This window comes from Hippopotamus amphibius, chromosome 8 (genome assembly GCF_030028045.1).
Source record: "Hippopotamus amphibius kiboko isolate mHipAmp2 chromosome 8, mHipAmp2.hap2, whole genome shotgun sequence".
Classification (NCBI taxonomy): domain Eukaryota; kingdom Metazoa; phylum Chordata; class Mammalia; order Artiodactyla; family Hippopotamidae; genus Hippopotamus; species Hippopotamus amphibius.
In genome coordinates, this window is record NC_080193.1 from 146,014,426 (window position 1) to 146,027,250 (window position 12,825).

The 12,825-nt window shown below is 58.4% G+C and overlaps 2 protein-coding genes across 2 annotated transcripts; both read right to left on the reverse strand.

Moving 5' to 3' along the window:
• Positions 1 to 2,655: 2,655 nt before the first annotated feature.
• Positions 2,656 to 7,249, reverse strand: COPS9 (COP9 signalosome subunit 9). The gene is made up of 3 exons (XM_057746232.1): positions 7,134 to 7,249; positions 5,406 to 5,478; positions 2,656 to 2,922 (listed from the first exon to the last, which is right to left on the reverse strand). Exons 1-3 carry the CDS (start codon positions 7,194 to 7,196, stop codon positions 2,885 to 2,887), a joined length of 174 nt encoding a protein of 57 aa, XP_057602215.1. The 5' UTR covers positions 7,197 to 7,249; the 3' UTR covers positions 2,656 to 2,884.
• Positions 7,250 to 11,651: 4,402 nt separating this feature from the next.
• On the reverse strand, positions 11,652 to 12,549 carry OTOS (otospiralin). Its single transcript, XM_057744102.1, has 3 exons — positions 12,492 to 12,549; positions 12,366 to 12,392; positions 11,652 to 11,836 (listed from the first exon to the last, which is right to left on the reverse strand). The coding sequence occupies exons 1-3, from the start codon at positions 12,547 to 12,549 to the stop codon at positions 11,652 to 11,654; spliced, it is 270 nt and encodes an 89-aa protein (XP_057600085.1).
• Between the last annotated feature and the right edge of the window lie 276 nt (positions 12,550 to 12,825).

The following is a 12,825-nucleotide window of genomic DNA, read 5'->3' on the forward strand; positions in this document are numbered from 1 at the left end:
ATGGTTCATTCAAAGGCCACCAGGACTGAAGTCCCCAAACAGCTCAAAGCATCAAAACAGTCTATTCTCCAATTACCTCCCCAAACCTGAATTCTCAAGAACCAAACCCCATCATCACTCATGTGCCTGATCATGTGATTTAGGAAGGGCTCCTTCATTAGGAATTCTCACTTCCAAGAACCCGCAGATTAACCAGGATCCAAAACACTCCATGTTAGCAGAGAACACTCTCCAGGTCCCCACCACAGCCACCGAGCGGTGGTCCTCCACTCTGCACACTCCCCTTGTAGGAAAGGTCCTTCCCAATCCTGCAAGCTGTGAACGGGCGCTGCCCTCTTGGCTACAGCCAGAAGCGTGGACACTGCTGACTGGTGGGGCGGGGGTACAGAGGGTGGGTGTTTGCTGCGGGACCCTCAGCCCCCGACGGGGTGACACCAGGAGCAGAACAGCACTGTGGGAACTACGCCTCCCATGTGGACAAGACCTCCTGGGCCAAAGGAGCCAACAGGCAGGGTAAGACCGCAGGCGGTCCTCTGCTCACCTGCCTTTCCACAGCCTGCCAACAAATTCTTACTCTTTCACTTCCAAGGATGTCAGTGCATACGGCTTCCTTCTTTCCTCTCCTCCTGCCCCGAGGAGTCTCCCTCGCCTTCAGCCACCTCTTCTCCAAGTGGCCGGTGGGCACTCTGGCCAGGGACCCACTTTGCTTCATGTTCTACGACCTGCTGGCAGCCGAGCCTGCAGTCAAAGGTGGCACAGCTTCCTTCTGCGCAAGCTTCTAGACGTGGCAGAGACTGGCACACAGGCCAATCTCTGTGATCCAGGCAATTAGGAGTAGAAAGTGAAAACGTGTGCTTTGTCACTGTAAGTGAAAACTCGGAAACTCAGACAACGGCTCGAGTTTTTTCGTCAAAGGTATGGAAACCTCCTGAGGTAGTCACCGCTCCCTAAGGGCGCCGACCAAGTCACAGGGAGAGGAGGAGGAAGATAAGTGACTCTGAATCTTGGCCTCACGGTAATGAGGAAGCTGCAAGGATTCTGTGAAGGCAAAGGAGGCCTCGAGCTTAATGCTTAAGCAGGTGTCAGTATGTGCAGAAGACGTGCACGTACATACACACACACACAGCTGATGTTCACTGAGCACCAGACTGGTCTGAAATTCTAAGGCCAACACAGACCCCGTGGGGTCCCACAGCCTCAGTTTGGAGACAGGCCAACCCCCTACCCGGGCCCACCATGGCCCTTTCTCGGCCTTAGCTCTTTGCTTGCTGCCCAAGACCAGAGACCAGAGAACCAGAAGGCACCTCAGGGACCAAGAGCCTTGCTTCCCAACGACGAACAGAGCCCCGAGGCAGGGGCGCTGATGGGGCTGGACCACGGCTCCGCGGTGACAGGCTGCATGCAGGGACAACGCAGGGCGGTCACCAGTCTGAGCGGTCGCCACAGGGATGCCTCCGAGGGCGGTGTGCACCGGAAACCTCAACTGAGCTGGCTGCAGGGTGACCTCCTGAGGGCTAGGAACTCACCCAAACGCGTAGCTGTTCTCCAAAGAACCTTCGGGACCTGCTCTGAGGAAACTTAACTGCCTGTGACTTGACCTCAAGAACAAGCACCGACGCCTCTCCCTGCAGTCAGACCGTGCAGCTCGCCTGGAGGCCGTCGCTCCGGCTGCAGATCTGGGCTGTGAGCCTGACAGGCGCAGCCTCAATTCCCGACCCAGGGCAGGGCTTCACCTGACGCGTGTTCCCAGGTTCTCCTAACCTGGCCTTCCCAGGGACGCCGCCCTCGTGTCAGCCTCCCAAGCCACGCTGGACGACCGGTCCCCGCTCCCGGGGGCCGAGCTGCAGCAGGACGGGCACCCTAAGTGGCAGAAGCCCGCTCGGCACCCACGAGAAAACAGGCAGAGGGAACATTTCGTTCTGTTTAAAATCTCACCTGGTCTTCGGTGAAAATTTCTTTCCCAACCAGGCCGTCGCGGTGCTCCGTTCGGCAGTTCCCGCGGGGAGGGTCAGCATACCCCGACGCACCTGCCAGGTGGTTCTGCTCGGCTCGGAGCCGTGGGGACCGAGGAAGTCATGTGCCCGGGCCTTTCCTCACTGAGGAAACATTCTTCACTTTGAGACGGATGCAAAAGAGTCATCGCGGCATTTACAGCCATTACCAATTGTGGAGCTGGAGCAGTCAGAAACGTCCCCCGTAGGTGTCACGCTCTCCTTTGAAGTGGACCAATGCACACGTTTCTCAAGCAGAAGGCGTCTCTTCCAGAGTCCTTATCCAGTTGCCCTGCTTCTTTCAGCCTCGGGTTTGGGGACAGCAGATGCTCTGACATTCAGGCAGGAGAACACGAGGCCCCACCGCGGAGGGGCAACGTGCAGTTACGCGTGCCCGCAGGGGAGGGACGGGACCCGAGTGAGGTCTCACAGGTGCTACCAAGAACTGACCTGCACTGCTTACTGGTCTAACACAAACACCGCCTTAGCAACCGTGAGCCGTCAGTATTACTCAAGGCCACAAAGCAGAACGTACACCGTGTATTTCTGCGCTGAGACCTGCTTCTCTGAGCACGGAACACACGCGTGCATGCACACACAGGCACGAGGAGACATCTAGGGAGGGTAACATCCACCCAAAAATGCAAGCGTCAAGATCACCCTGCAAGGAATAACATCACTTCTTTTAATTGAAGTTAAGGACAAAAGCTGGTCACATTCAGAGATCAACTGGCTCATCCAGATGGTTAAAACCATCTTCTCCGTCTCGGTTAACCATCATCTCCTAATTTCAAGTGACATCCACAAGTTCTCTGGAGCCACCTGAACTGTCCTGAGGAGAGCCGCCACCCCACCACGTGCAGAGCTGGACCAGATGCGCCGCCAGACACGCCTCACTGGACGTCATCATCGTCAAAGAGATCTTCAAAATCTACAAAAAGGAACAAAACCACACGTTGATGGGGTGCCCACGAGCTACGACAGAGGAGACTATAAAATCCGTCACCCGGTCGCTCAGGCAGTGAACGACCTGATGGAGGACGTCCCAGCACAGGCTCTGAGTTTCACGCAGCAGGGGCTCAGCAGTCCAGGGGGGCAGCAGTCCAGAGCGTGCCTTTGGTCTCGTTTCTATTTAGATGACAATCTTCAGAAAATGCCTGCGGGCGTGGTCGGACCACGCGGGTGACCCCTCACAGCCGTGACGGTGCACCAGGTGACACGGCAGCACCGGCCTCTGTGAGCGTGGCCTGGGCTCTGCTCTCGCCAGCTCTGCGTGGAGGTGGGCTGAAGCTGCCTGAGGCTCGCAGCTGTGAGGGTGAAAATGCAAAGGGTGGGGGGAGGAAGGTGGTGCAGGGACGGAGCCCGGTGAGAGCTCAGAGCCCCGTGAGAACGACTGCCTTTAAGAGAGTCTGACCTATAGTTAGGCTTGAGAAACATCCTGAGCCCCACTCCCACTGGAAGAAACGCCACAAACACACAGCGCACCGCATCCGGTGAGGGGGTCAAAGCCAAACTCATGGTTATTTCATCCTGCTGTTCACTTCTTTGTATATTTTCCAAACTCCCACCATGGGTGTGCGTTACTTTCACAATGAGAAAAGAAAAACTAAAAACTCATTCACGTGTGCTGTGCACTGACAACGTACAGAGTAAACGATGAACCAGAAAGAGGACAGATCCGCCCCATTCATGTCCCCACACCCCTGCTTCCCTGGGGAAGGCAGCGCCCAGGCACCTCCTGCCCTGCAGACCCCTCCCGCACCCCCCCACCACCCTGACAGTCCCCCCAGCGCCCGCCTTCTCTCACTGCCTGGCCTGGCCTGTGGTCCCGCAGCTCCGCCACTCTCCCCCTAGGCCAGCCCCGCAGGAGCTGCCTCCTGAGAACTGCCCTCAGATGTGCCCCTGGCAGCCCCGCGCCCACCTGCCAGGGCTCTCTCGTCCCCGAGCTGTCCCTGCCCAGCCCCTGTCTAATGCTCCCCTGTCCTGTAAAACTGAGTGACGAGAGCAGACCTCGTTCAGGGTTTGAACCCCACTGTCTAGGGAACAAGAGGCCATCAAAACCTATCTGTTCAATGAGTGAAAAGGACACAGGACAAGCCCTTCCAAAGGCCACTGGGCTGTCTCACAGGGAATGGCTTCCCGCACACCTGGGCTGACGCAACCTGCCGGGGCGGCGAACACTCATCCCTGCTCCTTCCCTCTCCTTCCCTGCTGGACTCAAGGGAGAGAGGCCCTCATCCGCTCTTGTTGCCACCTGGCAGGGCAGCCTGGGTCCCTCTCACAGGTGCTTCTGTCAGAATTAAAGCGCTGTTGGTGGAAATCACATGAACTTGAACTCTAGAACCCAGCCACTGCCTCTAAGCCCCGGGCTGGCAGAGAAGGAGGGGGACTTGGAAGGAGGTCATCAAAAGTGAGTGGACCGTGCAGTGTCAGGGACCACACAGCCCTGCCCAGGTGAGGCCCGCAGGGCGGCTCTGGCAGTGCTCGCACCTCTGCACCCTGTGCTCCCCACACCGGCTCCCTGGAGTCCTGTCACCTCCCTCAGTCCTGGCACACAGCCTCGGGAGAGCGGCTGGCTCCCTGGGAAGACTGCTTCTCGTGAAGCAACCCGGCTTCTCTTTTTAGGCAACAACTGCCTAGAAAGAAGCCAGATAAACAAAACGCGCTTGGGCGTCACGGGGGTCTGGGGCCATTAAAAACCAACATGGCAAGATGACTCCCAGCTCCTGCTAACCAGTGACAAAAGTTCTTTGTAGTGGCAGGCACCCTGGATGAAAGAAGGATGATAAGAGAGAAAACACCCCGTCAGTCTCCTAAAAAGTGACCTTGTGTTTCTACTTATGATTTAACCCTTGGTAAGGATTAATATAACCTGTAGGAACAAGGCCTTAAGAAATCAGGAAGGAACAAGAGAAATACCCCCTCAAACGTCTATGAAGCTTTCCTATGAAGTTAGTTTTTCACCGTTTATTTGGTAAAACTCCACCTATTTTCCTGAAACTAGCATTAAACTCCTAAATATGAATCGCTCCTGGTTTCCGAGAAAAGGGCGGGTAGGAGCAGGAGTGTGGCTGTCACTCTGCACAGGCAGCCCAGGGGACAAGCACCCAGCGGCAAACAGGGAGAGGAAAGCACACCAGCCACCAGGAGAGAGTGGAGACGAGAAAGCCAGACGGACCAGACGCTGCTACAGTCTCAGGTGTCCAAGCGCACGTTCATGGCTCAAGCTCAACAGGTGGAACATAAGACTGGATGCTTTTTTCCCTCCTGGAAATCAGGGCTGCCCATTTTCTACAAATTGCACCACCTTTACTAGTCTACGATCCAAGTCACTCGTGTCACAAAGTTGCTGCACCACATAACTTGCAGAAGAAACACAGATTAAAACTGGCAAGCCAATTCCAGCATCCTTACCGTTAAAAAAGTCTGCATGAACTGCCTTTTCATTGGCTGCCAAGTCCATCAGGAGACCGGTGCTGCCTCCTGCCTGGGGAGGGAAAGGAAAAGTTACGTCAGCCGTGTTTTCCGAGAAAATGAGTGGTAAGTGCCTCACAGGCTCCACAGCCCCCAGCAGAAAGTGTCCAGGTCAGAGACAAAACTTAGCCCAGGAGAAGGAAGCGGGTGGGAGCAGGCGTGGGGAGGGCAGCGTTCCTAGGAATCACGGGGAACGTCTCCTCAGGTCTTACGTCCCTGGGCTCCTCTTTCCTTTTACACAGACTCCCGCCACTGCCCCAAACAGCAGCACTTCTGCGCACACCTCGAGGGGAGGTTCCAGGCCCCCACTGGGAACCGCCACAGAGGCCCCAACCCAGCAGCAACCTGAGCCTCACGACTCCTCTGGACTGCTCCCTGCCTCTTCCGAGACTCACACCATCTCCCGCGAGGCCCGGGCCTGCTGGGCTGGGGTTCTGGTGAGGACAACGCCACCACCAACGCTGCGCAGCGCGATGAGAGACACACGGTGACGGCAGGGCAGAGGCCTCTGCCGGCAGCACCCTGGACTGGACAGCTGGCCCACAGGTCCCGGCTGCCACCCTGACTCTCAACAGCCCCCAGGCTGTTTGCTCTGCCTCTTCCAGGCTCGAATAGCTGAGCACCTCCTGTCTTCCCTTTAAGGCTGCTCTCCGCACCCAGGACTCTCAGAGGCCTCCCTGCTCTCCTCAGGCCCCCTCCCCCACCCCGTCCCCCCAGGAAGCCCCGCAGACCCTACCAGTGACATGTCCCTACTTCCATCTGGAGGCGTTGCCTTCATTCAGACCCCCGTCGAGTCTCCCGTTCCCGTGTGCACTGCCCCACTCTCTCACCCCCAAACCCAATCCCCAAACTCTCCAGTGCGATGAACCAATCGGAGCCCATTGCTCCCCACCTTACAGCCCTCTGGTGACTCCACACTTGTCTAAGGCTGTGACTGGAGCACAGAGCTGAGAAGCAAGGGGTTAGCGGAGGTGCCTCGGGACTGGGTGCAGACAGCCCACCTGTCCCAGGAGGGGTACTGGCGACTCACCGTTCCCCACCCCCACCCCCACCCCCTCCCCACCTGTCCCAGCTCCATCCCCTCTCTCTCAGGCACCCGTAAGGCCCGCGTGTTGAACCACCCGACCCGACCTTCCCTAGACCCTGCAGGCCTCGCTCCTGCCCGGCCTCGCCGCCACCCCCAGCACGGCCTCCAGCCTCTGGCTGCCCCCAGCTGCTCTCCTAAGCCTTTGCCAGGCCACCCCGAGGCCCGGAGGGCAACCTTGTAGCACGCTTAGCAGGGGCGATCAGCCTCTCCCGGTGCCTCCGCGACCTCCAGGGGCACGCAGACTGGGTCCGTCCGCCCCTGAGCCTCGAGAAAGAGAGGTCGAGGCCCTGACCGCGGGGAGCTGGCCTGACGCCCCGAGCTCCCGACACCACCACCGCCAGACGGGAACGCCCTGCGCCCACAGGACGGGGTGAGACAGAGACGCGGGCGCACCGCCCACAACACGGCACGCCTGCGGGAGAACCGGGCCCCGCTCCCCGCGTCCGGGCTCGCGGCCGCTGCCCTCCCAGGCGCCGCGCGGCAGCCCGGCACCCAGAGCCGTCCCCTCCCTCCCCCGGCGCCCCCGGCACGGCCTCCACCCCATCCCAGGGTGGAGCCCGGCCCAGCGCCGCTCGCCTCACCTCGTCCAGGTCCACGTAGGGCCCGGCGCCCTCGGGAAACATCTCGTCCACCGCCGGCTTCATCTCCGCCCGGCGTCCCGGCGGCCCCGGCCCACTTCCGGCCCGCTCACCGCCTCTTCCGGCGCACGCTCCGCCGCGGCAGGTCTAGACGCGGGAGGAGGCCGACTCTACGGTTTCCTCCCCACTGTCTGTCAGGTCTAGACGCCGGAGGACCTTCACCTCTATGGCCCCCCTTCCCTTACTCCGCGCGGGCGGGACGCGCCTGGTCCAGCCTTGGGTGGACAGGGTCTCTGTGCCTGTCGGCACTCAAGGGACGCTGCTCAGTGACCTCTCGGTGGCCCGCGGGCACAGACTGGTCTTCAGGGCCTGGCACAGGCAGGTTCCCAAGAAATACCCATTGAAGAAAGCAAGTGGTCAACAGAGTGAAAAGTCAGCCCTCAGAATGGGAGAAAATAGTTGCAAACCGTATATCTGACAAGGGTGTCATAGCCAGAACTTATAGACAACGCCTAAAGTTCAACAGCAAAAAACAAGGAGTCATGTAAAAAAATCAGCCAAGGACCCAAGTAGACGTTTCCCAAAACAGAAATACCAACGGCCAAAAGACCCAGGAAAAGATGCTCCACATCCCTGATGGTTAGAGGCATGCCAGCCAAACCACCGCGAGATAGCGCCCCAGCCCTGTCAGGGTGCCTACTGCCAAAACCAAGGAAATAGCAAATTCACTATCAAAACCGCAGAAAACAGCCAATTTACTATCAAGACCCCAGGAAATAGCAAATTCACTATCAAAACCCCAGAAAACAGCCAATTTACTATCAAAACCCCAGGAAATAGCAAATTTACACCATGGAGGTTCCTCAAAAATGAAACATGGGTTTATCGTGTGGCCCAGAAATTCCCATTCTGGGTGTATATCCAGAAGAATTGAAAGCAGGGATTCGAAGAGAGATCTGTATACCCAAATTCACAGCAACATTCTTCACAACGGCTAAAATGTGGACGCAACTCGCGTCGGTGTCCGTCAGCATCTGAATGGTCGCGCAAAATGTGGTCCATCCGTACCATGGAATAGAATTCAGCCTTTAAAGGAGTGGGGGGAATCCTGACAGCTGCTACCGCATGCGTGAACCTTGAGGACGCTGTGCTTAGTGGAATCAGCAAAAGACAAACGTTGTGTGGTTCCGCTTACATGAGGTACGCAGAGTAACCAAGTTCATGGAGACAGAAAGTAGAATGGGGCTGGGGGGGAGCAAGGGAGTTAGTGTTTAATGGGCCTGGAGTTTCAGTTGAGGAAAACGAACAAGTCTGGAGTTGGATGGTGAGGATGGCTGCACGACAATGTGAATGCACTTCATGCCTCTCAAAAATAGCTGATAGTGAGTTTTACCTTATATGTATTTTATCATAAGTTTTTTTAAGAGAATGTGAATGAGAGAGAAGCGAGGGCGGGGGGCGGGAAGGGAGGGTGGGGAGGGACAGCGTGAGATACTTGAGCTAGGCTTTTAGAGGTGGGGGGCTTGGGGGCTGGGCTGCCGGAGAAGTGGGGGAGGGGAGCTCCAGGGAGACAGGAATTGAGCTGACTGAGCGGGGATTGTGGTCTGGGTTGGCTGTGGGTGGGCAGTGCAGGGCCCCTCAGGGAGAAGGGAGAAGTGACTGGACGTGTGGGTGAGCCTCCAATGTCACTGTGACAGGAGTCACCCCAAGGGCCCAAGGGAAAGTCAAACCAAGGAAGCCGAGGTCCTTGGCACCAGTAGGCTCCCCTTCTGAGTGGTTTCAAAGCACAAGGGCCCCCATTCTCCTGGAGGGGTGAGGTCTCCAGGAGAGCGGGGCACAGGGTCCGCCCCAGGAGACACTGATGTTTATGGAGGAGCAGAACCAGGACAGTGATGTCACAGAGATGAAAGGACCGGGTCGGATTGGCGGGCCCCCAGGAGCACCAGGGGACGGGGGTTGTCCCTGGGTGGTCACATCCAGACCACATCCTTTGAGCGTGAAAGGAGCCCTATTGGTGACTGCTCCGGGACAACAGATGTGGACAAAGAATGCCATATCTGTAAACAAAGGATGTTGAGGCCATCAGGCCATCAGCCTCTTCAGCTGCCCCCAACTGTGCACCCAGAGGGGATTCAGGATGGAGAAAAGTAGGATACTGGCCCTAGATAGTTAAGGTGCAGATTAAAGGAATAATTTCAGTGAGCCCAGACCCTTGCATCTTCCCATACCTAGAAAAGCACTAAATTCATGAACTTGAAATGTCTGGTTTTCTTTAATTAGCAGTAATCTTTTGCTGTTCCAAATGCCTAGTCTTTTTTGGCAAAAACGCCCATGTATCCCGGCTTCTCCCTTACCTTTTCAGGACAGTCTGCCAGAGCCATCTGAAAGGCTGTCTCCCGAGCTTAAGTCCCCAGTATGTCTGCCAAATAAAACACAAATCTCAGCTTTTAGGTTGTGCATTCTTTTTTCAGTTTCCACAGGCAGTGACTGCTGGGCACAGGGGACATGCGGCCCCCCAGGCCATCAGCCACCGAGGCAAGGGATGAGCAGACGCTGGCCGTGGTGGTGCTTGGTGGTGGTGAGGGTTGAGGGGTGAAGCGGGCTGAGGACGTGGGGCAGGAAGCGGAGGGATCCTCCCCCCACCAGATCTGACTACGAGGGGAAACCAGAGGGGTGCGCCGACGGGAAATGAGGCTGTGTGTGCTCAGGTGAACAGGGGGGTCACCGCCAAATCTGAGTGCGAAACGGGGAGTGAGGTGCCCCCAGGGCCACGGGGCAGGCAGGTAGGGTGTCTGCTGAGGGTTGCCCGGGGTGGGGGGGGGGGGTTTCTTCCTCTGAGAACAGGAGGAGAACAGCTAGGCCTTTAAAGACAGATAACGCAGCCCTGTATCCCAGGCGGTCGTGGGTGTGTCCCAGAGGGGACACAGCTCTGGCCGGGGCACCCCGGGGGCTTCCCCAGGAGGTACACAGGACGCCGTCCTCTGTGCGGCCCACCAGGGGCGTCTGGGGCTGTCATTCTGCAATGCTGGACTTACCTGGGTGCATGAAAATCCAAGTCCCATGTACATGCCCCCCCCCCCACACACACACATGCACACGCATGAATTAACACAGAGGTCAATGCCATAGGAAGCCCCCTGTCCAAGGGGGTGAGGGTGGTTTTGTCCGGCACATTTGGTGGAGGCCCAGCTGCCACAGGCGGGTTATCGTAGCAGTCAGGATGGTGTGTGTGTGCGTGCAGCTAATTCACAGAAACCAAACTCAGACTAGCTCAAGGGGGCGAAGAAGCAAAGGACGGATTCGTCTTTCCCAAAGCGACCGGCTAGGCCAACAGGTTCTTCCTCTTGAGAATTTAAGCCGGGACACAGGGAGGAAAGCTGCCCGTCGGCCACAGGAGGTGAAGGTGGAGGTAAGGGCGGGAGGGCTTGCTGGATGGCTGGAGCCGGCAGGCAGCCACCAAGACCCACTCCCTGGGCACTGCAGTCGCCTCCTGCCTTCCCGCTTCCCAGGTCCCTCCCAGCCCAGCTGGTGTCTGTGCCAGGATCCCGGGAGAGACCTCTCAGAATAGCCCCCTACTGCTCACTCACCTAAAGGACAGCCTGCAGACCCCCGAGACTGCACGTAGGACGAAACTCATTCCCATCACGTATTTCCACCAAACGTGATGTGCAACACATGTTTCACAAAACCTTACACAATTCTTATCATGCGTGACAGTTTCTTGTTTAGATGCTAGTACAAATACTAATGTCTAAAGTTAAATAGGAAGTATTTTCCATTATTTTATTTTAAAAGAAAAGCCAGTTGCAGCCCATTAAACTGATTTCTTCACCATCTGATGGGGTGTGAGCTGCAGCTCGCCCACCCTGGCTGTGGGGGTCCCCACTGCCCAGCGGCCATCCCAGGATGGGAGGACGGTCCCTGAGACCCCATCCATGCTGCGTGCCCATCCTTCCTCTCCCATATGCCCAGGGGGGCAGCTCCACTCCCCCCAAGTCCCCGAGCCTGCAGCACTGGCAGTCATGTTTCAGAGGCAGACTTGCAGACCTAGCATCCAGGCCCGCCACAGACCGGCTGCCCTGGTGAGAGCTGAGCATGATGGGTGGCACCCGGGCAGGGCCTCCAGCCCAGGGCAGCCGCTGTGGGTCTGTCTGCCGCCCAGCTCGGTGGCCAGGGTGGGGACCCTGGGGCCTGGCTGCTTGGACGGGAGCCGGGTTTCGTCAACAAGCCAGGCAGTGCCTGGTGCTGGTTTGCCTCAGTTTCCCCACCTACACTCCAGGGACTCTCCTAGGGTCAGTGTGAGGAGGAGGCATAGCCGCAGCTGGTGGTCTGCGGACAGAAATTGTGCTCAGGCCTTTTTAAGACGTGTTCCCCGACGGTCAGGTGAGAGAGTGTGAAGAGCTGAGCAGAGCTGCTTCTCAAAAGAAAACCACCGTGTGTGTCGTGCTTTTAAGCCAGGAGTTTATTGAGTGTGAGGCCAGCCCGACTTCCAAGGAGCGGGGGCCCGCCCACCCTGGATGCTCACTCCTCCCAGTAGGGGACGTGGAAGCCCAGGGTGGTTCCCAGGGGGACGTGGGCGAAGAAGGTGCGGGCCATGTCCTCCAGCTGGGGGTAGGCCCCCAGGGCCTGCAGCTGCTGCACGTAGTTCCAGAAGTCGGACGTGGAGAAAGGCCAGTAGGGCACGGCCGGCAGCTCCGCGTAGGGGTCTGGAGGGAGGACAGCGCGACTCAGGGCCCGGGCCCTCCCGTCCTGCCCGGAGGCGCTGAGCCTGGCCATCTGAGGAGCAGTGTGGGGTGACCCAGCCCTGCCACTCAGGACTCCCGGCCTGGGGGACAGGAGGGGGAGGGCGGGGGGGCGGGGGCGGTCCGGGCCCGTCCTGGAGACACTGCGCAGGGCGGAAACACCGTGCTGGGAAGTGGGAGGATTCGGGCGGGATTCGGACCAGACCACAGCCCCCAGGCCTGGAGTCTGGATGCTCCGCACCGAGGTGGGACTAGGGGTCTGAGATGAGAAGGCTGGGGTCCTCGTGGGCTCAGGGGCTCTCTCCAGCCTGCTGTGTCCCCAGGGGCTGGAGACCAGGGCGCGGGGAAGAGGCTCCCGTCCCTCAGCCTCAACCTGAGCCAGGGCTCCGATTTCACCCACTCCAGACCACGGGCTAGCTCCCACTAGGCCCCCTCTTCTTCCCCCACCCCCACCCAGACACACAAGACCAGAAATGGGGGTGCAATACAGTACCTCCTTCCTCCTGCACCGGCTTGGCCCCTGTGAGGGAAGGGAGAGCAGTCACCCTGGAGGCCCCCTTGCAAGACCCCACCGCCCACGGGAGACCCAGTGCCCGGGGGACGACAGGCAGCCCCTCACCGGCCAGAGGTCCCAGCAGGAGGCACAGGGCCAGCCAGGGCACCAGGCAGGCCTTCATCTTCCCCAGGCCTGTCCCCCAGTGACCGATGGCACTCAGGTCCACCTACAGCAGGAGGAACCCAGACAGCTGAGACCACCCACCCCTAAGACCCCACTTCTCCTCACCACCCCCAAATGAGCACCTCCTGGGGGGAAAACAGCTCTGGTAAAAAGACAGGTTAGTGTTTTCACGGCAGTTTCAATTTCAGTGCCTTCGTCCTTCTGAGGCTGAATCCACCGTTCAGAATGAGCTGGCTTCGTTTGAGTTAACTCTTTAAGGAATGCCCCCCGCCCC

What these genes read in the sequence shown, in the direction of transcription:
- COPS9 (XM_057746232.1), bottom strand. Translation starts at nt 7,196, where the DNA reads ATGAAGCCGGCGGTGGACGAGATGTTTCCCGAGGGCGCCGGGCCCTAC. An exon ending in CCTACGTGGACCTGGACGAG is followed by an intron (nt 5,479 to 7,133) that starts GTGAGGCGAGCG and finishes TTCCCTCCCCAG; the next exon opens with GCAGGAGGCAGCACCGGTCT. An exon ending in TCATGCAGACTTTTTTAACG is followed by an intron (nt 2,923 to 5,405) that starts GTAAGGATGCTG and finishes TCCTTTTTGTAG; the next exon opens with ATTTTGAAGATCTCTTTGAC.
- OTOS (XM_057744102.1), bottom strand. Translation starts at nt 12,549, where the DNA reads ATGAAGGCCTGCCTGGTGCCCTGGCTGGCCCTGTGCCTCCTGCTGGGA. An exon ending in CCTGCTGGGACCTCTGGCCG is followed by an intron (nt 12,393 to 12,491) that starts GTGAGGGGCTGC and finishes CTTCCCTCACAG; the next exon opens with GGGCCAAGCCGGTGCAGGAG. An exon ending in GCCGGTGCAGGAGGAAGGAG is followed by an intron (nt 11,837 to 12,365) that starts GTACTGTATTGC and finishes TCCTCCCTCCAG; the next exon opens with ACCCCTACGCGGAGCTGCCG.